This window comes from Mobula hypostoma, chromosome 11 (assembly GCF_963921235.1).
Source record: "Mobula hypostoma chromosome 11, sMobHyp1.1, whole genome shotgun sequence".
NCBI lineage: Eukaryota > Metazoa > Chordata > Chondrichthyes > Myliobatiformes > Myliobatidae > Mobula > Mobula hypostoma.
This window is the reverse complement of record NC_086107.1, coordinates 100,630,968-100,656,471: the sequence shown is the minus strand read 5'-3', so window position 1 is coordinate 100,656,471 and position 25,504 is coordinate 100,630,968. Positions and strand designations below refer to the sequence as shown.

At 41.5% G+C, this 25,504-nt stretch overlaps 1 protein-coding gene across 4 annotated transcripts in view; it reads right to left on the bottom strand.

Annotated features, from left to right (window-relative positions):
* The window catches only part of hmgxb4a (HMG box domain containing 4a), a 62,483-nt gene extending 39,070 nt beyond the window's left edge, over positions 1-23,413 (bottom strand). Inside the window, exons 1-4 of one of the 4 annotated variants that reach the window (XM_063062670.1) lie at positions 23,018-23,413; positions 16,290-16,414; positions 12,738-12,886; positions 8,860-8,947 (exon numbers count right to left, since the gene is read on the bottom strand). In XM_063062670.1, coding sequence (XP_062918740.1) covers positions 8,860-8,947; positions 12,738-12,886; positions 16,290-16,323 — 271 coding nt within the window. In that variant the 5' untranslated portion in view covers positions 16,324-16,414; positions 23,018-23,413. Of the gene's footprint in view, positions 1-8,859; positions 8,948-12,737; positions 12,887-16,289; positions 16,415-23,017 lie in introns of those variants that run through there. The other 3 variants (XM_063062667.1, XM_063062668.1, XM_063062669.1) reach the window with 3 other exon arrangements.
* Between the last annotated feature and the right edge of the window lie 2,091 nt (positions 23,414-25,504).

Here is a 25,504-nt window from a genome sequence, read left to right as displayed (position 1 = left end):
GAAGACAGAGATTTAAAGATTAGCTTTATTTGTCACATGTCCTTTGAAATGTACAGTGAAATGCTTTTTTTTTGCATCAATGATTAACACAGTCGGAGGATGTGCAGGGGACAACCCGCAAGCATTGCCATGCTTCTGGCACAAACATGACATGCCTGCAACTTACTAACCCTAATCAACGTATCTTTGCTATGTGAACGGAAAGCAGAGAACCTGGAGGATAAATTGCTAACACTGTAAAGAGTTATGCTAATCACTATGTTATCATGCCACATAATTACCAAGTTAAAAGTATTGTAAGAGGGTTTTTATAGTATTTATAGACCAGTGGGCCTTACGTCTGTGGTGGGAAAGCTGTTGGAAAAGATTCTTAGAGATAGGATCTATGGGCATTTAGAGAATCATGGTCTGATCAGGGACAGTCAACATGGCTTTGTGAAGGGCAGATCGTGTCTAACAAGCCTGATAGAGTTCTTTGAGGTGACCAGGCATATAGATGAGGGTAGTGCAGTGGATGTGATCTACATGGATTTTAGTAAGGCATTTGACAAGGTTCCACACAGTAGGCTTATTCAGAAAGTCAGAAGGCATGGGATCCAGGGAAGTTTGGCCAGGTGGATTCAGAATTGGCTTGCCTGCAGAAGGCAGAGGGTCATGGTGGATGGAGTACATTCGGATTGGAGGGTTGTGACTAGTGGTGTCCCACAAGGATCTGTTCTGGGACCTCTACTTTTCGTGATTTTTATTAACGACCTGGACATGGGGGTAGAAGGGTGGGTTGGAAAGTTTGCAGATGACACGAAGGTTGTAGATAGTGTAGAGGATTGTCAAAGATTGCAGAGAGACATTGATAGAATGCAGAAGTGGACTGAGAAGTGGCAGATGGAGTTCAACCCGGAGAAGTGTAAGGTGGTACACTTTGGAAGGACAAACTCCAAGGCAGAGTACAAAGTAAATGACAGGATACTTGGTAGTGTGGAGGAGCAGAGGGATCTGGGGGTACATGTCCACAGATCCCTGAAAGTTGCCTCACAGGTAGATAGGGTAGTTAAGAAAGCTTATGGGGTGTTAGCTTTCATAAGTCGAGGGATAGGAGTTTAAGAGTCGCGATGTAATGATGCAGCTCTATAAAACTCTGGTTAGGCCACACTTGGGAGTACTGTGTCCAGTTCTGGACGCTTCACTATAGGAAGGATGTGGAAGCATTGGAAAGGGCACAGAGGAGATTTACCAGGATGCTGCCTGGTTTAGAGAGTATGCATTATGATCAAGATTAAGGGAGCTAGGGCTTTACTCTTTGGAGAGAAGGGGGATGAGAGAAGACATGATAGAGGTATACAAGATATTAAGAGGAATAGATAAGAGTGGATAACCAGCGCCTCTTCCCCAGGGCACCACTGCTCAATACAAGAGGCCAAGTTCAAGGGGGATATTAGAGGAAGGTTTTTTACTCAGAGAGTGGTTGGTGTGTGGAATGCACTGCCTGAGTCAGTGGTGGAGGCAGATACACTAGTGAAGTTTAAGAGACTACTAGACAGGTATATGAAGGAATTTAAGGTGGGGGGGTTATATAGGAGGCAGGGTTTGAGGGTCGGCACAACATTGGGGGCCAAAGGGCCTGTACTGTGCTGTACTATTCTACGTTCTATGTTCTAGAGCTCTGGCCCAAATGCTATACAACATGCAGGGATTCCAAGATGCGCCTTGCAGTCTTTCAGTTTGGGCAGCTTGAGCACCAGCTTAACGTACTATGATGCATCAACGAGGCTGAAATTTACATGGATAGCAAGTTTTTTTTTTAAATGAGGTGGTCAGACAAGGAATGGGTGGCCACTAGGCAGAGGAAAACAGGTAGTCAGGGAATCCTTTCCATTAACTACTTTGACACTGAATTCTTATTCTCAGTCATCAAAAACCTTGGCAAACTTCTAGAGATGTGTGGTGGAAAGTGTGCTAACTGGCTGCGTTACAGCCTGGAATGGGAACACAAATCCTTTGAAAGGAAAATCTTACAAAAGATGGTGGATTCAGCCCAGTACATCACGGATAAAACCCTCCCACCACTGAGCACATCTACATGAAACATTGCCATAGAAAAGCAGCATCCATTGTCAAAGGTCGTCATGACTCAGGCCATGCTCTTTTCTCGCTGCTGCCATCAGGTACAAGGTACAGATGCCTCAGGACTCGCACCACCAGGTTCAAGAACAGTTACTAACCTCAACCATCAAGCTCTCAAACAAAACAGGATAACTACACTCATTTAAGGACTCTTTTATCTTGTTATTTCATGCTCCTTATTTATTGCTATTTATTTATATCTGCATTTGCACAGTTTGTTGTTCATTGATCCTACTTACAGTTGCTGTTCTATAGATTTGCTAAGTATGCCCAGAGAAAAAGAATCTCAAGGTTGTATGCAGTGACTCTGGTAATAAATTTTACTTTGAACTTTGACTTCCTTATTTTGGAAAACGGTGGACTCTGAGGAGGCAGCAAGAGCCAAAGTCATGGTACTGTGGGGCTCAGCTGCACGAGGAGGAGAGGCAAGACTTCAAGAGTGGTAGCACACTTGATGATGAAGGGAATTGATAGGTTCTCCTGTCAATCTCCGATCATTCAGGGGAAGTACAGACAAATACAAAGGAAAATTAAGTCAGTTCACTAGACAGATCAAACATGAGCATGATGGGATACATGGGAAGAACGCAAGATTAAATTGCAAACACAAGAGATTCTGCAGATGCTGGAAATATTGAGCAACACACAAAAAATGCTGGAAGATCACCTCTCAACAAGTCAGGCAGATCTAGGTAGGGGAACAAACAGTCATTGCTTCCGACTGAGACTCATTATTAGGAACTTCACCAAAGATTAAAAAGTGAAAATAAATACTTAAAATTATTAAATACTTCTAATTAGTTGATTAAAGGAAAAATCTGCAAATGTTGCAAATCTAAAATAAAAACAGTAAGTGCTGATAATACTCAGTGGGTCAGACAGCATTTGTGGAAAGGACAACAATGAACGTTTGACATTATTCACTTTACATCAGAACTATAGAGTAAGCTTGTAAGCAGTGTGAGAGGGAGCACAGGCAGGTGATAGAGAAGGAATGCTGTCAGACTGATGGTTTGAGTTGTGTCTACTGTAGTGCAAGGAGTATCATGAACAAAGTGGATGAGCTAAGAACATGGATCAGTACTTGGAGCTATGATGTTGTGGCCATTACAGAGACCTGGATGGCTCAGGGCAGGAATGGCTACTTCGAGTGCCAGGCTTTAGATGTTTCAGAAAGGACAGGGAGGGAGACAAAAGAGGTGGGGGCATGGCACTGCTGATCAGAGGTAGTGTCACAGCTGCAGAAAAGGAGGAAGTCATGGAGGCATTGTCTACTGAATCTCTGTGGGTGGAAGTTAGAAACAGGAAGGGGGTCAATAACACTACTAGGTGTTTTTCTTATAGACCACCCAATAATAACAGGGACATCGAGGAGCAGATAGGGCGACAGATTCTGGAACAGTGCAGTAATAACAGGGTTGTCATGTTGGGGGATTTTAATTTCCCCAATATTGATTGGCATCTCCCTACAGCAAGGGGTTTAAATAGGGTGGAGTTTGTTAGATATGTTCAGGAAGGCTTCCTGACACAGAGGAGAGGCTGTACTTGATCTGGTATTGGGAAATGAATTTGGTCTGGTGTCAGGTCTCTCAGTGGGAGAGCATTTTGGAGAGGGTGATCACAATTCTATCTCCTTTGCCATAGCATTGGAGAGGGATAGGAACAGACAAGTTAGGAAAGCGTTTAATTGGAGTAAGGGGAAATGTGAAGCTATCAGGCAGAAACTTAGGAGCATAAATTGGGAACAGATGCTCTCAGGGAAATGTACAGCAGAAATGTGGCAAACATTCAGGGGATATTTGCATGGCATTCTGCACAGGTACATTCCAATGAGAGAGGGAAAGGATGGTAGGGTACAGGAACCGTGGTGAACAAAGGCAGTTGAAAATCTAGTCAAGAAGAAAAGCTTAATAAAGGTTCAAAAAGCTAGGTAATGATGGAGATGTAGAAAATTATAAGGCTAGCAGAAAGGAGCTTAAGAATGATATTAGAAGAGCCAGAAGGGGACATGAGAAGGCCTTGGCGAGCAGGATTAAGGAAAGCCCCAAGGCATCGTACAAGTATGTGAAGAGCAAGAGGATAAGACGTCAGAGAATAGGACCAATCAAGTGGAAAAGAGGAAGTGGAAAAGTGTATATGGAACCAGAAGAGGTAGCGGAGGCACTTAATGAATACTTTGCTTCAGTATTCACTACGGAAAAGAACCTTGGCAATTATAGGGATGATTTAGAGCAGACTGAAAAGCTTGAGCATATAGATATTAAGGAAGAGGATGGCTGGAGCTTTTGTAAAGCATCAAGTTGGATAAGTCACTGGGACCGGACGAGATATACCCCAGGCTACTGTGGGAAGCGAGGGAGGAAATTGCTGAGCCTCTGGCAATGATCTTCACATCATCAATGGGGACAGGGGAGTTTCCAGAGGATTGGAGGTTTGCAGATGTTGTTCCCTTATTCAAGAAAGGGAGTAGGGATAGCCCAGGAAATTATAGACCAATGAGTCTTACTTCAGTGGTTGGCAAGTTGATGGAGAGGATCCTGACAGGCAGGATTTATGAACATTTGGAGAGGCATAATATGATTTGGAATAGTCAGTATGGCTTTGTCAAAGGCAGGTCTTGCCATATGAGCCTGATTGAATTTTTTTCAGGATGTGACTAAACACATTGATGAAGGTAGAGCTGTAGATGCAGTATACATGGATTTCAGCAAATGATTTGATAAGGTACCCCATGTAAGTCTTATTGAGAAAGTAAGGAGGCATGGGATCCAAGGGGACCTTGCTTTGTGGATCCAGAACTGGCTTGCCCACAGAAGGCAAAGAGTGGTTGTAGACGGGTCATATTCTGCATGGTTGGTGACCAGTGGTGTCCCTCAGGGATCTGTTCTGGGACCCCTTCTCTTCCTGATTTTTATAAATGACGTGGATGGCATGGAAATAGAGGGATGGGTTACTAAATTTGCTGATGACACAAAGGTTGGGGGTGTTGTGGGTAGTGTGGAAGGCTGTCAAGAGGTTACAGCGGGACATTCATAGGATGCAAAACTGGGCTGGGAAGTGGCAGGTGGAGTTCATTTTGATAAGTGTGAGGTGGTTCATTTTGGTAGGTCACATACGATGGCAGAACATAGTATTAATTGTAAGACTCTTGGCAGTGTGGAGGATCAGAGGGGTCTTGGGGTCTGAGTCCATAGGGCACTCAAGGCTGCTGCACAGGTTGACTTTGTGGTTAAGAAAGCATACATTGCATTGGTCTTCATCAACTGTGGGATTGAGTTCAAGACCCGAGAGGTAATGTTACAGCTATAAAGGACCCTGGTCAGACCCCACTTGGAGTTCTGTGCTCATTTCTGGTCACCTCACTACAGGAAGGATGTGGAAACTAGAGAAAGGTTTCAGAGGAGATTTACAAGGATGTTCCTAGATTGGGGAGCATGCCTTATGAGAATAGATTGAGTGAACTAGGCCTTTTCTCCTCAGGGCGACAGAGGATGAGAGGTGACCTGATAGAGGTGTATAAGATGATGAGAGGCATTGATCGCGTGGAAAGTCAAAGGCTTTTTCTCAGTGCTGAAATGGCTAACAAGAGAGGACATAGTTTTAAGGTCCTTGGAAATAGGTACAGAGGAGATGTCAGGGTAAGTTTTTTTTTACACAAAGAGTGGTGAGTGCGTAGAATGGGCTGCAGGCGACAGTGGTGGAGGCGGATAGAATAGGGTCTTTTGAGAGACCTCTGGATAGGTACATGAAGCTTAGAAAAATAGAGGGCTATAGGTAACCCGAGGTAAGTTCTAAAGTAAGTAGATGTTTGGCACAATATTGTGGGCTGAAGGGCCTGTATTGTGTTGTAGGTTTTTCTATGTTTTCTAACTGGGAAAAGATGGAGAGAAATAAGTTATAGCAAAAGGATAGAGCAAAAATTCAAGACAAAAGGCCTGTGAAAAGATAGTGATTAAGTGAGATTAAATGACACAGGTACGATGGGGCAGCTTGAAAGAAAATGGGAAAGTTAAGTGAATCACTAAAAGAAATGTTCAGGACTTGGCACAACAGGAAGAGACATATTAAAGTTCAAATTACCCAAAAATGAAAGAGAGAACCTGGATGTTGGAAATGGGGGAAACAAGGCTGAAATGGGTGATTACCCAAAATTGTTGAAATCATGTTGAGTCTGGAAGTTGTCATGTATCTGTTCCAAAAATAGGGGTGCTGTCCCACAAATCTATATGGACCATCACCGGAACAATACAACAGGCCAAAGATAGAGAGATCATGTAGAAGTGATTAAAATAAAAGGCATCTGGAAGCTCTGGCAGATTGAACATAGGTGTTCTGCAAAGTAATCAAGCAATCAGCATTTGGTTTCCTCAGAGAAAGTAGACCACAATGCTCTCACTAAATATGGTATACCGCACTCGAAGGGCAATATGGTGGTGCAGTTGCTGGAAATGCTGCCTCACCACACTAGAAACCCATGTTCAACCCTGATCTCAGGTGCTATCTTTGTCAAGTTTATATATTCTATGTCCACATGGTTTCCTCCAGTTCTGTCCCACATCTCAAAGATATCTGGGTTATTGGTCACTGTATATTAAGTGAGGGGTAGTATCTGGAGGTAGTGTAAAAGTGAGGGGCAATATCTGGGAGAATGTGGGGAGAATGAAAAGAAGAGGAATAAAAATTAACTAGGATTAATTTAAATGGGTGGTTGATCAGCAGCACTGACATGATGGGACAAAAAGCCTGTTTCTGTGCCCTTCCAGCCCAACAATCCACACCACCCAGCAACCCACCTATTTAACACTAGCTTAACTCAGGACGATTTACAATGACCAATTAATCTACTCACTGGTACATCTTTGAGCTGTAAGAGAAAACTGGGGCACTTGGAGGAAAACCATGCATCTAGTAGAGGATGCCAGAATTGAACTCTGAATTCCAACATCCCAAGCTGTGAGAGTGCAAACCACTATGCTACCATGGTATCCGGTCTACAACTTTAAATATAAATAAATCACTGCTTCATCTGGAAAGAACGTTTGGACACCAAGATGACAAGAAGGAAGGAGATTAAAGGGAAAAGTTGTATCCCTTGAATGTGAATGTGGCTGAGAAGGGGAATTGGGTATTGGAGGAGGTAGAAGGGTGAACCAAAAAGTCCAAGGTGAACAATCTGACATGGATGACAGGAAGATGCAGCTAAAGGTAGTATCATGCGTATGTCAGAAATAAAAAAAAGATGTAATATGGAACTGATAAGCAGAAGGTAAGAACACTGGAAACCCAAAAAACCAGAGGAAAGGGGAGATGGGAGCAGACGCAGGAAACAGAACAGATACCGTGAGAGCCCTGTCAATTATCAGGGAAAGAAACAGTTGAAAAGAAAGAAGAAGTGAAAGACTTAGTGTGGAAAACAGCATCATCAGGGGATGATGGATCTCTGGAATTTTCTGTTTTCGAAGGTTATGGATACTGGGTCATTAGGGGTATTTAAATACCAGGTAGATAAATTACATTCGGCCCTCCTCATCCGCGAGTTCCGCATGCGCAAATTCAACCAACCGCGAATCAAGAAAACCCGGAAGTGCTCTTCCAACATTTGTTGTTCGAATATGTACAGACTTTTTTTTCTTGGCATTATTCCCTAAACAATGCAGTATAACAATTATTTTACATAGCATTTACATTGTTTTAGGTATTATAAGTAATCTAGAGATGATTTAAAGTACATGGGAGGATGTGCGTAGGTTGTCGTGGATCGGGATCAGAAAAAAAAACGGAAGTTCTCTTACTAAGTAAGTCGGAACAGGTACATCCGGTATTATTCAGCGTCAGTTAGTCAAATGTTTGTCTTAGTATATAGTATATATTTTACCTTTCTATGCATATAAAACACTTAAGAAACGTATGTTTCAGCACCAGGCTCGGAAACGGAAATTCTTGACTTTGATCCAGTGACAGACCGCTCCCGAGCACTCTCCATCCCTGCCAGGTTTATGTGGAGGATCAAAAACCCAAAACCCCAAAATCCAATAATTAAACCACTGCGTTGCTTAGTAATAATTGTAGCTTTCATTGGAGCAGGGCTTTTCTCACTTTATCCTTTAAAATTGTTCCGATCGTTGACCGACTGTAGCCTAATGCTTTTCCAATGACCAATGGCATTTCACCTCTTTCTGATCGCTTTATTATTCCCACTTTATTTTAAATCGCGATCGTGATTATTTTTGTGAACAGAAACACTGCGGATTCAGAGCTCCGCCACCGGGTCCTAATGTCCACCGCACTGAGACAGATTAAATAAGGTCCGGGGTTCCACTGGGTCCCAAGGTCCACCGCATTTATACAGGTTGAATAAGGGACTTGGGCATCCACGTTTTTTGGTATCTGTGAGGGGTCCCGGAACCAATCCCTCGTGGATAAGGAGGGCCGACTATATTGAAAAATCAGGAATGGAGGATTTTGGGGAACTGGCCCAGATGAGGAGAGGAGGCCTAGGACAGATCATCCATGATCATATTGAATGCAGCAGCAAGCTTGAAGGCCAAGTGGCCTAGTCCTGTTCCTATTTTCTTATTGAAACAGATGTGATAGAAAAACTGAAGAAGTGAATCATTTCAGGAAGAAGGATGGAAAGAAATGCAGTGAAGTTAACTGTGGTCTTGAAGTGGATACTAGTCAATAACCTATCTCGTGAAATGGAAATAATGTTAAGGGAAGAGTTGGAGATATTTTTACCTCCATAGTAGAACTCTTCTCCTGTTAAATGGTGTAATTTCTTCTTTTTCTTATGAAAGTCAGCACCCAAAAGGAAATCTTCAATCTCCTTTAAATAAAACAAAGAGAAGGTTAATTTGATGCGTAGTGTGAAAATGGATTATACAATGTTTCTGTTAACCCATATAAGCCAAATCTAAATGAATGAGCTGCAAGTTTATAGAGAAGGAGTAAATTGGAGAACGAGGCGTAATTGAATTGCAACACTACTCTGATTTAGTATCAATGAATATATTTAGCATGCCAATATGCATCAGCCCTTCAAATCACCATCAACTCAAAAAGCAATATTTAGTCCATCAGCTACCCATCCTTCCTCTCCCCATACCCCAACCACATCAACATCATCAGCTCCTCAATCAACATCCTTTTCAAAGGTGCTAATAGATCAGTTTTCAAACACACATTCATTTGTCACAGGTAGCACATTCCACATCCTAACTGCAATGACTAGAGGAGTTTCTCCTCATGTCACCTCAGAGCTCTTCATCAATCATTTTAAATTTGGGCTCTCTAGTTACTAGAAGCAGTTTCTTTTTAGTTACTCGTTCCAAAACCTTTATGATTTTACAACTTCTCACACTTGTTGCCATATTTGCAACCAGGTGTTCCTTCATTCTTAGAATCATTTTAGTACCACTCTTCTGAACTATCTCCAAAGCTTTCATATCCTTCCTGAAGTGAATAGGATTCTGCACAATATTCAGACCAACTATTGTTTCGTTATGTCCTAGGTTTTGTACTCCAAGTCTCTATTTATAAAACTTTATCAACTGCCTTGTTAATCTGTAATAGTACTTCAAGGATTTGTGACAAGCATTCTACCTGGGTTATCACTAATAGGTTAAAGGTCTTCCCAATATGTTTGTTAAGAAATTCCCAAGGAAATCAAATCAATCCCAAAAATCTTGTAATAAATAATCCAAACACAGAAATTCCTTCAAATTTCCACATCATGTAGACTTTGACGATAAAGATGGATGATTATCATCTTATGGACTTGCCAGCTGAGAAAACACAATGCTTTACAGTACCAGCCATCCAATTCCCACCACTGCCTGTAAGGAGTTTGAACGTTCTCCCAGTGACAGCATGGGAGACTTCTTCCTGGTACTTCGGTTTCCTACTACAGCCCAAAGACGTACCAGTTGGTAGGTTAATTGGGCATTGTAAATCGTCCAGATACTAGGCTAGGATTAAATCAGGTAATTGCAGGCTCAAAGAGCCAAAAGGGTATGGATGGATGGACAGATGGATAGTTAGATAAATAAAATGCCCTTTCAGATTGTGGTAGGGGATCATCTTCTAAGAATTGTGCAGATTGGTAGTCAACGTACATGACAACAAACCTCTCATGAGATGTTGTTGGGATTCAAGGGAGGTCTCCGGTTTACTGACAGTAATAACAATCTTCGAGGAATAAACCAAAAACATGAATGCCACCCATTAGCAAGTTAATGTGGTTGAGCGACATATTTTTCTTGCCGCTTAGCAACATCTTCACTTATAAATTGCAAGTAAAATACCCAATTGTACTGCAGTTGAGCAATTGGCTGAGGTACTATTCAATCCAATGATGCTGTGGACATTGGAAATTAGGGCATGCTGTATGATGAATAGATCACTTGCTCTATTTCTACTTTTGTTAACAGGTGATCCTTTTGAAAACCTCGTATAGTAACTATTCAAAAAAGAACTGGCTTGATTACTTACCCTTAACTTTAAGTAATCGAAGAGTTTGATAAATGTTGATGTGGACCCTTGTCTAGAAAAGTAGTGTTACTTATTAATCACATGGAGTATCGCAAGAAGATGTGTTCGTGGTCTTCGCACTTCTGTCTTGCTGCGTGGAACTATGGTCACCTAATGCCATGCCTACCTATCCAGCCATTTATCCTGCAATGGTTTCTTTTCCCCCTCCCATGCCATCACGCCCATGGACACCCTTTTATTTCTCATCTATATGTATTGTCAATTTTCACATGAAAGGCAAAGTCCCTCAATTCTACTTGACCACCGCTAATTTTCTACTAACTGCTAATCTAACATCCACAGCTGGGTATTCAGGAATTTCCACCAACTAAATATTGGATAGACCAATGTCACCACCTTGGCAAGGCAATAAACTTAACTCATCTCAAGTTCCATCTCCTTCCCTGCACCACCCTCAAGCAATGCCTCCGTTTCAAAATCTTAATCTTCAAATCTCTCCATGGCTTCATCCGTTCTATTTTCCTCTTGTTTTATAACCCCAGAAGATTCCTGCATTCCTGAAATTCTAGCCACTTGAATTCCACCACTCAACAACTGATCACCTTGCTTTCCACTGCCCAAGATTGAAATCTGCATGTTCTTTCAATCCTTTTTCTCCTGTTAAGATACTCCTCCATACCTGGCTCCTTGGCTGAGCTTTTCATCATCGCCTCACATGGCTTGATTTCAACTTTTGTCTGAAATACTGTACCTTAGGATAATTTGCTACTGTACTGGAACTACACAAACACAAGTCAGTGTTGTTCATAGTTGTGCCATGTCAGGTAAACATCACACAGAGACTAGGTTTGGCATCATCAAGAGATGGTCACAGAGAAACTGTAAACAGCACAACATTAAGAATCTAAAATGGTTGCTTATAAAAATAAGTAAAGCCAAAGAATGAAAAGAATAACATGATATTAGTGGTTGGAGCTGCAGTGTGACTCAGAGAGGATGTCAGTATGGCGACAGCACAACAGCTAATACCCAGGCCTCTGCTGGTTACAATAATGATGCTATGCACATGAAGAAATAAAAACTGCAGTGAGGAAATACAACAGAAAAGAGAAAGTTAATGAAAATCAGATCACAAGTATGGATTGCATTTATGACAGCAGTTCTACGGAGGAGAAATAATCCCTCTGCCACTTCATCCCCTAACAGTATTCTTTTTTTTTGGAGATAGTTATATCAGGCACCAAGCCCAGTCCATTGCTTCTTCAACAGATCTCAGGAAACTCTTCAACTTTAGCAGGTCTTGAACTCAGCCACTGTACACATCTATGCACTTCCAGTGTGAATTGCTGGACACTGATCAGGAGTCAAAATCATGGATGACTTGCAGGACAAGCCACTAAATAGAACCACAACAGCAGTCAGCCAAAGATCAGGTAACTCAGCACAGACTTGGATTTTCCTGGCTGAGTGCACAGACTCAGCAAGATGTTTCGGGATTGGGATTATACGTAACGAAGTACGAAAATAGAGGTTCTGTGGTGATGCACACACAAGAATTAGAGAGAACATTGCCAAAGTTAACGTGCATATGTCTGTGTCAATTTCCTTTCTGCCATCACGTACACTTTTCTCGCATCAATACAAAGACAATGGGTTGCAATGTAAATGTAACAAGACACAGATGGGGAGAGGAGGGAACAGTAGTGGAAGAGCAAGAAATCCATAAAGGCAAACTTTATCACAGATGGAAATTTCAAATTCACTTCAAAAATGACAATTATACACCAACATTAAAAAAAATAGATTCAATACTTGCTAGTTACTCCAACTGTGATGAATCAAAGGCAACAGGTTTGATTAAAGTTCTATACCCAACAACGAGCCATTAGTTGCAGTAAACCTGATCAATACTTTTTAAAATCCCTCTTTTGAGATGTAGTGCAAACACAAAAAGAGAACAAATACAACTAGATATTGCTCAGCTTTTCTTGCTTGAATGATACTTCTCAGATCTCGAGGTCCTCCAGACTCCCCTCAAATGGAGGAGGATAAGAGATGGGACAGCTGTGTCCAAGGTGAGCAAAAACAGCAAGGAATAAAACAAAAACACAAACAGTTGCCCTCACCTTCGCTTTCTTTTTGGCTGAGTTTCGGACTTCTGCATCTATTTCCTCCTCTTCTTTCAGCAAATCTTTATACGAGCGCTTCTTCTCTCGTTGGCTTCTGCCTGCTGCCAGACCCACCTCTTCAATTCCGCTTTCACCCACTATACAATCTGCAACAGCATTAAAGGGCTTACAAATCATCTATTTATATTTTTAATATTTAGTTGGGAAGGGGAGGGGAGAAATGGAGGGTGCTTCCTTGCACCGACCTTTCTCTTTTAGCTCTGGGATGAAATGATCTGGACCTCAAGGTTGTCCCCAGCCACTAGCATTGCAGTTCCACAATGACCTGCAGGAGCTGTGTTTCTGCTAGGATGGGCTATTTCTATCAGGTATGCAGCTAGCTAGCGTAGAATGACTCTCACAGGGGGGATAAGTCTGAGACTGGTGAAAACCCATCCTTAGAACAGGTGAAACTTGACCATTTAACGTCTCCTCTTCTGTACCGTCCAAAGCTCCTCCCTATGATGCTCCATCGTCAATCACTAGAATACCATGGAGCACCCCAGGGCGATATGCTCCAGAGAAGCTTTGTCTCCTCCTGACAGCTCAGCTGAAATTACTGCTGGTTCAAATTATCATCTTGCATCTTTCCACAATGCATTCCAATGTGCTATGCAATCATACTGTCTGGGTAAGGGAGTCTAAGTGTAAAAGTAAAGCCTGGGATTCAAACTTGCAATCCTGGGCTGAGGAGGTCCACTGTGATATAGACTTCTGTGTAAAACAACCAATCTTTGTGTGCACATCTGGCGGTGCTCCTCGAGAGACGACACTGATTATTCTTCCACTGTGACAGCATCGGTCTTACGCCAGCTGTAACATCAACAGCTGCCTTAGAGAGCAGTCAATGCACCAATCTCAGCAACACCCCAGTGTTCCATGATCAGAAATACACGGAGCACACTTGAATTCATGGCAACATAGAGTTTAACATACTTAAAATGGAGAGCAGGCGGTAATGCTGTAATGAAATTGGGATTAAGACTCATAATAGACCGTTAACTGTGAGGAAACTTTTTCCACATTGGTCTCGGTTGAATCTGAATGTTAGTACTCAAACGGTTTGACAACGACTCACTTATGGCATGCAATTACAAGCCAAACACATTAAAGTTCATTTCCCTGCCAAATATTTTCTACTGTTCTACAACATGTTTACAGTAAAAAAAAACAAAGAATTAGAGCTTCCATTTGGTAGTAAATAACAGTGCTGCAGCAAGTCAAGTGTAATCTAACTGAATGGCAGGATAGGCTCGAAAAGTAAAGTTGGCAGCTACTGCTCCCAAAGGTCCAAGTCCAAAGCCAGAATGCAGGACTCCACACCAGAAGAGCTAAATGAGAATCCCAATGGTGGCTGACAATCATATTCAGGGTTGCCCAAGAGAATGATTCACCGTCTGGTCCTGAATCCAACTCAGCAAATTAAACATGCCTTTCAGAAGATCAATCGACTCAGCTGCAGCGAGGTGGGACGCAAACCCCTCTGGAGCACCATTATCCTGCGTGACTAACTCAGGTCCCTTATTTTAGTGCGAGTCAGAGAAAAAGAACAGGTGGATGGGAAACATGTTAAATTAGCAGTTGGATTGAAAATAACTGAAAATCAAACAAAGAAGTTGATAAATCAGTATTTTTTTTTCAAAAATATTCTTTTTGATTTCATCAAGACGTGAAATGGAACACCAAAACTATTTCCCTACTACATTGTCTCTTGTATGAGCATTAAGCATTCCCAAGTATAGAACAGCTGAGATGCAAAGAAAGAACCATCCATAATCCACCAGCAATATAGCACAGCAGCAAAGCATCACCTAATTAGTCACCAGCAGGCTTACTACCTCCGACTTACTTTGTACTGGCAAAAGAAATGCACAATGTTCCGAGGTTTGAGTCTGACACTAGATGTTGATTCTCTTTACTCCAGGAGTCTGATTTTTACCTGGAGTAGATGGGAATGTAAATGAAAGAATGCCTCACGAGGGCTGGCATGGCAACACTCTCAGGAAATCAAAATTGAAATTAAAAGCACCAAGAGCGTTTTTTCAGTGTGGACCAAGATGTACCACCTTAAGGAAAATTCTCGCTCTCCACTTGGGAGTTACCCAAGGTTGACAGATTTAACTTTGGATCTTGCTGTAGGCTACTAAAATAAATTCCATTCCAGGTCCAAAGTCACAGGATCATTGTTTAGTCTTAACATACCCCAGATTCTTAAAACCTAACTCTTATATCAGTCTTGCACTTAATTATCTATAGCAAGAAACAACTCGGTGCTCTAGCGTCAGTGTACAAATCATAAATCAAGTAATCTTATAATTGCATTGTAAATGCACTATTTAGTGACATGTATGTACCAAGGTCACCTACTGTAAAGCTAGGTACAAACATAACTTATACAATTCACTCAATAACTATAAAGGTGGATATGAAGGGCCTTAATGTGACAAGATTTCCCAAGGCACTTTGTAGCAGCAGTTGCAAAGCAAATTTTCATACCAATCCACACAAGGAGATTACTAGATCAGGTAGCCAAAAACTCAACTGCAGAAGAGATAGGTTTCAAGAGTGTCTTAGGGAGAGGGGAAAAGGAGAGAAGCAGCCATGTATCGTGAGGGAAGTCCCAGCGGCATGGTACCTGGAGGCACGGCCACTAAAACGTAGAGGGAAGCAAACTTGCAATGCCAAAGAGATTTTTATTAAACATGCTCCTAAACTATTCAGTACACATTTGCTCATACTGCAGAAAAAAGAGAATCAACCCCTTTGTCTATATAGCTTTATATCTTGTTGCCCAAAGTTTAATTGCAATATTTCCTGGCTCACAAACTGAAAGGAATGAGGGGGAGAAGCACCAGAATAAGCTATATCAACAAAACAGACCCCATAGAACAGAGAGAGATTGTAGGAGAGAGAACTTGCATCAGAATCAAGAGTTCCTGCTCCTGATCACAACATCATGCACACTAAATTTAGATTGCACAGAGCATACTTGCACAACCCATCTCCTTAGTCGAGAACCCCTCCCTCCCTGCTTTCGATGATTCCAACCAACAATAGCATTCCAGAATCATATTTTGACATTAATCATCACACAGGTGCTGAAAGAAACTTAGTTATGAATTATTAAGCTGGTTGCTGAAAACATATAAATAGGAAAATTGCATAGCACAAGGAGCACCATATTCAATGCCTCACAAAGTACCTTACCTAATCTGTAAAAATTGCCACTTTAAAAAGAAACATTACTCTAAAGCGCAACAAGTGAGTTATACGGAAAGGTATAAAGCTTAAAGTTAAATGCAGCCACAACAAACCAAGAATCTTATATTCCTTGCCAAAGTAAAAGTTATTGAAGACTGGCTTAGGAGTTGTGAGATTCAAAAAACTAATTATGCAAAAAAAACATGACTGCTTGAATTTGCATTTTGGATTTGACATAAAAAAAAGATCTGTGCATTTTAGATGCAAGTTCCAAGCTGCATCATTCTGATGTCAAACAAAATCAATTACCTTCTTTCTTTCTGAGTGCTTCATCATATGCCATGACTGGAGTTGAAATTTAAAATATCGTTTGATAGTGTAAGCATTTGGCAAACCAAAATTCTTCAGCCAGTTGATTTCATCTGTATATAATTCTGCAAGAAAAGGGGAAAAAGTCTTATACTGGATACAGTATTTTAAGTGTGCTTTACACAAAGCTTTCAGGTATAAAGTGAAGGGGAAAAAATGTCTATCTCCAATTTCCCCAGCTACCTCTTGCAGATGTACCAATCTTGAGAGAACTGCACAATCTAAGAGAAAAAGTACCGTTCCCATACTGAGTTGGACACTTGTTGTGAGGCACTACAATCATAATAAATGGGATAGACAGTACAGATCTAGAAGCTAAATTATGGACATCCATCAGGTGCTCAACATCAGAATTGATGTTGAGATGTATTCCACCACACAGACCATCATCATCCTTATTCTAACATTACACTCAGTTCAGGGGAAAACTACACAACAGATAAGAGCTGTAGGCACACAACTCCAGGGAATTGGGTTCCATCTTAATTTTCCCATGTTGAATTTGCACGATCCACCCTACATCCATGTTTCTTCCCACTGGGTGCCCTGATGTCTTGACATATCCCAAAGATGGCTGATTGCTGAACAACAGGAGTATTACTTCAGAGCCAAGGGATTTCACAATTAACTCTACTAATCTACTGCACTGAGTCATGATTAGTCATAAAAAATTATACAACAGTAGATAAGGTGGGGGGGGGCGATGTGAATGAATACCCTCATCATGTCTTCAATGGCATGAATGTAAGAATATGTGCTTTTATGTGAAGGGGCTACTTTTATGTAAAACTAACTAGCTTGAAGCAGACTATAAAGGGCAAGGAGGTCCAAGGATGCAATAAAGAACCATAAAAAATGGTGGTTCCTTTTATCATCATCTTCTAGATATTTAGCCCATCTCAACTAAAATGCTCACTAGAGTGGTTTTGCCACAGTTTTTAAAAAGGTAACCGTAAAGTCAATGGATTACCACGAAATAATTCTACCTTTCTGAAAAAGTAATGAAAAATCTTTAACCAGTCCAAGGTGTATGCAGGCCCGGCTCTACTCCAATACAGTTGATCCATAATTGCTCTATCAAAGGAGGACTGCAAGCCAACAGTTAAACCTAATAGTTATGGAAAACAAAAACAGCAGTTCTCAGCCTACCAAGTTTCCCATCTAAGCTAGTCCTATTTGCCTGTGCTGAGCCAATATCCCTCTGAAACCTGTCAAAGAACATTCTGAATGTTGTTAACATACCTGAAAAAAATGGAAGCAATGCCAGCCCTTGCCGGTAACATCCACATTGGAATTAGAAAGTACTCAAAACACCTCTCTGAAGGAATTCTTGTAGCTTGCTCAGTTAAAATAGCCGATGCAAAACCACTGATGTACTTGGCATTTAAACATAAGAAATAGGAAATGGATGTGGACCATGCAGGTCTTCAACAGATCATGGCTGAACTTTTTATAGCAACTTCACTTTCCCACCCAGTATCCCTTAGACTGAAAACCCTGTCGATCCCAATTTGACATAGACTCACGACTTCTTTGGAAAATTCAGGGATAAAGAATTCCAAAGATTCACCACCCTTCAAAGAACAAAAATGACCTAATGTCAATTCTAAATTTCCAACCCCTTATTCTGAAGCTCCAAAGCCTCCAGCCCCATTTCAGTACCTCTTAAGTTTCATGATTGCATTTCTCACTTTTTCTAAACTCCAGAACTCCATCTTACTCAATCTTTCTGATTTTGTTACAGTGCACCAAGGACATCATCGAACCAAAAGGGAATTCACTTAACAGAAAGTCAGCCTCTTAGTGGCAAATTGTTTGAGAAAAGATAATTAGAAATATACAGATCAATTAGAATCAGAATCAAGTTTATTATCACATGTTGTAAAATTTATGCTTTTATGGCAGCAAGACATAAATACTACTATGTTACAAATAAATAGTACAAAAGAGGACTAATGAAGTTGTTTCTTATAAATTTATTATATTACTAATTTTATTATCTTTTTAATAATGGATTTTTTTGAATGACAGCAATGCATTTTTAAACCTAAATTTGTTTTCCAAAGCAACACACAAAATGCTGGAGGAACTCAACAGTCGACATTTCGGGTCGAGACCCTTCTTCAGGATGGTCCTTCAGTTGTGAAGAAGGATCTTGGCTTGAAACTTCAGATGTTTATTCATTTCCATAGATGCTGCCTGACTTGCTGAATTCCTCCAGTATTCTGTGTGTGTTGCTTTGGATTTCCAGCATCTTCAGACTTTCATGTTTAAATTTGTTTCCAACTGTGATGCACTAAACTGTATAAAGACTAATTAAACATATTAAAAATACTTTTTTCCTGGGCAACTGTATGAAAGAATTCAACCTCCTCTAGTATTCTGGCTCTGAATTACTCCCAGCACTACACAAGTTACTCAACCATAAACTTTAATCCATAATGTGTTTTCTATCAACATCTAACCCACTCTCTGATCCATTAGACATTGGAGCAGATTTAAGCCATTCAGCCCATTGAGTCTGTTCCACCATTTGATCATGGCTGATTTATTTTCCCTCTCGTTCCCATTCTTTTGCCTTCTCCCCATAACCCTTGACACCTTAATAATTAACTTCCATTTTAAATATATCCAATATGACTTGGCCTCCACAACCGTCTGTGGCAAATTTACCACCCTCTGGCTAAAGAAATTCCTCCTCATCTCTGTTCTAAAAGGACATCCATATATTCTAAGGCTGTGCCCAAGTGAGAAGTGCCAAAGGCCCAGAGGACTGGGTGTAATACATTTCAACCAAGGATCAGCCACATAGAGGAAAAACAAAAGCAAGTGGATCGCAGGGCACTACTAATGGGGTTCTGTGCAGAGCAACACTGGGCCTTCAGTTTTTCATAATCTACTTAACAATTTCAAACAAACAGGCAGAATGTAATGTATCCAGGCACACTAAGATCACAAAGCAAGACGGCAAAGTAAACTGTGAGGAGATTAAGAAGCAACGCACACCAAATGCTGGTGGAATGCAGCAGGTCAGGCAGCATCTATAGGAAGAGGTACAGTTGACGCCTCAGCCCGAAATGTCACCTGTACCTCTTCCTATAGATGCTGCCTGAACTGCTGTGTTCCAGCAGCATTTTGTGTGTGTCGCTTGAATTTCCAGCATCTGCAGATTTCCTCGTGTTTGCGAGGAGATTAAGGTGGCTTTTTTTTAAAACAATTAGCATAGCCAAGGTGAAGGGGGAAAAAGACACGAGACATGGAAGCTTTTTTTTTAAAATAGTGTGCACTACATGATACATAAAACAAACTTGAATGGAAGTTAACAGGCAAGTTCCAGTCACGATTAGTAAGCAATCAGAGTACCCAAATGCTGGCCTTTATTGCAAGCTTAGAGGAGAAAAGTCTTAATATAGGGCATCTGCATCTAGAGCATCATAAGCAAAATTGTTTCTTACCCAAGGAGATATTGCCTTGGAGCCAATGAGGCACAAATTTGCTTTCATAATTTTTACGTCAAAGATATTGTCTCAGAAGAGAAGGTGCATAATAAGCCAATGCTTTCACTGCAGATTTCATGGAAGTATCCAAGGTTCTGAGCAAATCTGACTGGGAAGTTGCTAAGAGACTTGCTGGAAAATCCAGAAGTAAGAGTCTCTAAATAAAGACTCAACCACTTGGGACTAAAAGTAGTTAATGTATTTTTTTACTCAGGAAAATTGACTCTTCAAAATGCATTGCCGAAGGTTGTGAAACCACTGATCATATTCAAGTGAAAGATTAACAGACCTTCTGGCACCATGAAAGTTAAAGGTTTGAAAGAACGTAGATCCGTCAATCAGCCACAATTTTACTGATTTATCAGTCATGATTGAAATAGTCTTCTCCCGCATATAACACACATCAAAGTTGCTGGTAAACGCAGCAGGCCAGGCAGCATCTCTAGGAAGAGGTACAGTCGACGTTTCGGGCCCAGACCCTTTGTCAGGACGAAGGGTCTCGGCCCGAAACGTCGACTGTACCTCTTCCTAGAGATGCTGCCTGGCCTGCTGCGTACACCAGCAACTTTGATGTGTGTTGCTTGAATTTCCAGCATCTGCAAAATTCTTCGTGTTTACATTCTCCTGCATATACTCTTGTTAATGCTACCAATCACCAAGCAGGAGATAATTCGTCTGTGCTAACCAGTCCTACAAGAAAGATCCATCTCGCAAATACAAAAACATCCCACTGTACAATGAAGTTGTGTTCCAAAAAAAAAATCAGTGTTACAATTTTCTATACTGAAAAACCATTGATAACATTTGCTTTTTTTGCACTTTATATTTTTTTTTCTCATCACAAATTCCATAAGAGCAAACTTTTATTCTGTCTCTCGAATTTTTTTTTTGGTAATGATTTATGAATTTCATCAGGGTGAAATTTTGTTACCTGAACTGTATAACCTGTGGGTACAGTGTACATTTCTGCATTTTTTTGACCACACATTCCATTATGTTGCAAACTACAGCATTACAAATTTTGTAGTTTAGCTGTTATGGAAAATCTTAAATTAGCTACATAAAATACATACTTCATCTGTAATTACACTTTCATGTAAAGTTCCTAAATCTGCTGAAGTTAAAATTAGATCTGCTGGCAGAGGAATACTATATCAGAAAATATGAATATTTTTCACTGGCTTATCAAAATAATTATTTACTACACCACACATCCTTCCTTACCCCTCCCCCAAACCATATAACAAACATAATCACAAAGTCAACTTATTTTCAACATCCAATTTAACTTTTTAATAAGGCTACTTCCCTACACCCATAGTGATACCTGGAGTATTTGGAAATGTTTTGCAGTTAATTTCACATTGTTGATGAAATCATTATCAATTTAAATTATTACTCTTTAAAAGAAAAGCCAGTAGAACAATCAGCAATTCTTTAAAACTTCAACAGGGTCAGAAGGCACGGCACCCAACTCTACCCGGAACCAGTCACATATCTGATGCTAAGTGAACAGCTTTAACAAAATATTCAAATACCTAACAACTAATCATACAGAAAAGTAACTGAAGTTACATCATTTTCTCAATAGTGTGAAAGATCTCCTAACTTCAATACAGTACTACATTTAAGCTGCACATAATGGCACCTCTATTTTGTTTCTGAAAAATGCTAAGATATAAAGTAGAAAAAATTATATTAACCTAAATCCTCTTCACTGCATATATACATTATTACAATTCTATATGCATCAAGTGTCTAATTGGAATTCTTAAACACAAACTGTTTAATCCTCTTATAAATTCATAATTCAACAAAATGTTCCTCATTGTGAATTAGGTTCATTCACAAAGACTGATGATTAATCAATAAAAGACAACAATAAAATATAAATGCCAACATGGAGGGGTTGAATCAAATAAATGGTTTCTGAACTTTAAATACATCATCAGGTATACTTTTTCTTCAACCACAGACTGAAACTGCCAAACTACCACCTGGCTAACTTAGCACAAATCAAACTTGGGAGCTTTTCAGTCTTCATAGATCAGATACTAACTGAATAAACTGTGATTTGGGGAATCTAGTATGCAATACTGTTCAATTTATTTGACTGTAAAATAAAAAAATACTATTACATAAATTAAATTGCTATCTAAAAGTAGTCAAAAATGACAGAAATATATACGGAACCACAACAAAATCTACATAAGAGGTCAGTTGGTAAGGATAATGCTCAAATGTTATTTCTATTCAGACTGAGGAGACTGGAACTCCTTTTCCAGTAGAGCTACTAGGGCTTGATGTTTCAATCCCTATTAGAAGGTAATCTTTCACATTTATCTGTGTGCAGAAATGTTTCCAGTTGTGAGGTCCATCCCTAATATTCACGCAGTCACTAAATAATCCAACACGCAAGAGAAGTGTCGAGCAATTGGAACCTACATTCGTGTGGAGTTACTAAATCAAAAGTGTTCACAAATAAAGGGAAAGTAAACAAATGCACAAAAAAACCCTTCATGTTTATCAGGCAAAGTGGTTGAGGGCCAGTTGAGCCTTATGATGATTCTGCAGAGTGTATTTTATACAATGACTTCTGCACCACAAACTCAGCGTTAATCCCAATAAATGTCAATTTCCCTGGTCGATTGAAATATCCACCGTCACCAGCACCTCCGGGTTATCTCCACCTTTCGTTTGAAAAATTACTGATGTGATGACAAATCATTAACACAAGCGCTAAATTTGAAATACCTCATTTCCAATACATTTGAAGACACAAAGGTTAACACACAAAATCAAGTTAATTTAACAAAGGAATGGGAGAAATTGTATTTGGCTCTGCATGAATCCCAGAGGTCCAGGGACAGCACCTCTCTCGGGGCAACAAGCTCTTCCCGCTCTTTCTCTTTAACTCTGCGCCCCGCTGTCCGCCGCCCTCTCGCGGCTGGTCGGCCCAAACCGTCCGCAACAGCCGCCCCGCCCACTGCACTCTCCCCATCACGACGGAATGGAAATACCGAGGCTCTGCCCAACAAGGGAGGCCTTCCCTGCCGTTTGACGTAACCGCGGATCGCGGGGATCCCACGCCTGTTACCCAGGCATAAGGATGGCGGTCACTGGGCGCAGCCTCAGGTGAGGGGAACGCATCGCCTCAGGCCAGGCTCATACCGTGAAGCCGTCGCTCCCGAGCGCCAGTCCCCGCCGACAGCCGCCATATTGATCGGAAAACAACAGCGAGCTCCCGGCAGACCTGAGCGATCGCGCACAGAGCACATCGATCCGCATCCTGGCGAGAGACCCTTCAGCACTCGACCTGCTCTACTAGAGCCGCTGGCAGTGAAATAGAAGAGCGGAACTTTCCTGTTGAACATTTAAACTTCCCTGCCTCTTTTGACGGCATAAAGCCACCCCACAAAACCTGTGAAACATTCGCCCGTATTTGTCCCCATGTTATATATTGTCAAAGTCGAGTTTATTGTCGTATGCATAAGTGCACTTTATGTACAAGTGCAACGAAAAACTTGCTTGCGGTAGTGCCGCAGGCACATATGAGAAGCTTTCTTTACAATGTTGTATTAGTTTCTACATAGAAGAATACAGAGTACAAGAAAGAGTCCTGACGAAGGGTCGCGGCCCGATTCCTTTTTTGAGTTAGATATGGCCCTTGTGGCTACGGGGATCAGGGGGTATGGAGGGAAGGCTGGGGCGGGGTTCTGAGTTGGATGATCAGCCATGATCATAATAAATGGCGGTGCAGGCTCGAAGGGCCGAATGGCCTACTCCTGCACCTATTTTCTATATTTCTATGAAACGTCGACTGTACCTCTTCCTCGAGATGCTGCCTGGCCTGCGGCGTTCATCAGCAACTTTGATGTGTGTTACCAATTACATTGTATCTATTCATAATAACAATCTCGTTACCCCGTATTCATTAGATTAGATTAGATTCAACATTATTGCCATTGTGCCGAGTACAGATACAAAGCCAATGAAATGCATTTAGCATCTGACCAGAAATGCAAAGAATAGTGTTATTTACAAAATAACTGCGAATAAAAAAAGTGCTACAGCACACAAATATAAAAGTACTGAGACAGTACAATACGGATGCAATACTGCTTAGCGCTGTGATGTGAGGTTCAGCAGTGTCACAGCCTCAGGGAAGAAGCTCTTCCTGTGCCTGCTGGTGCGGGAGTGGAGGCTCCTGTAGCGCCTACCGGATGGGAGGAGAGTAAAAAGTCCATGGTTAGGGTGAGATGTATCCCTGATAATGCTTTTCACCCTGCCCAGGCAGTGTTTATGGTAGATGTTCTCAATGGTGGGCAATTGGGTGCTGATAATCCGCTGGGCAGTTTTCACCACACGCTGGAGTGCTTTGCGGTCCGATACGGGACAATTGCCATACCACACTGAGATGCAGTTGGTGAGTATGCTCTCAATGGTACGGCGGTAAAAGTCCGTCAGTATCCTGGGACAGAGGTGAACTTTCTTCATGCTCTGCAGGAAATAAAGGTGCTGTTGCGCCTTTTTGATCAGGATGGAGGAGTTCAGGGGCCAGATGAGATCCTCAGAAATGTGGACACCAAGGAATTTGAAGCTTGATACACGCTCCACTATAGCTCCGTTGATGTTGATGGGGACGTGAGTGTGGCTCCTAGCAAGCCTGAAGTCCACAATGATCTCGTTGGTTTTCTGGGTGTTAAGGGCCAGGTTGTTGTCGGCACACCACACGGCCAGGTGCTGCACCTTGTCCCTGTAGGCCGTCTCGTCATCCCCTCTGATCAGGCCAACCACTGTGGTGTCGTCTGCGAACTTGATTATGGAGTTAGAACCATGTACAGGAACGCAGTCATAGGTGAAAAGGGAGTACAGAAGAGGGCTCAGCACACAGCGTTGAGGCACACCGGTGCTCAGGGTGAGAGTGGAGGAGGAGAAGTTGTGCAACTTAACTGATTGGGGTCTGTTAGTCAGAAAGTCCAAGGTCCAATTGCAGAGGGATGAGCTGGTACCAAGCTGACGAAGTTTGGTGATCAACTTGGAGGGGATCACAGTATTAAATGCCGAACTAAAGTCAATGAACAGCATTCTGACGTAAGAGTTGGGGCTGTCCAGGTGGGTCAGGGCAGAGTGAAGTGCCGTGGAGATGGCGTCCTCTGTTGATCTGTTGGTGCGATAGGCAAATTAATGGGGGTCCAGGGTAGTGGGCAGACAGGATTTCAGATGTGATAGAACCAGTCTCTCAAAGCACTTTGCAATGATGGGGGTGAGTGCAACTGGACGGAAGTCATTCAGGCCCGTGGCAGTGGAATGCTTCGGCACCGGCACGATGGTAGCGATCTTGAAGCTTGTGGGGACAACTGCCTGGGCCAGGGACAGATTAAAAATGTCCATGACCCCGGCCAATTGCCCTGCACAGACTCTGAGCACACGGCCAGGTATTCCATCCGGACCAGCTGCCTTCCGTATAATGTATTCACCCTGCTCAGGGTGGCGTAAACATCGGAGGTGGAAAGTGAGAGAGGCAATTCGCCAGGTGGGAGATTCGCTTTGAGAATGACCTCCTTGTTCTCTCGGTCAAAGCGAGCGTAGAAGTAATTGAGCTCATCAGGGAGGGAAGCAGAGCTAGAAGAGGCACAGTACTAGGAGGTTTGAAGT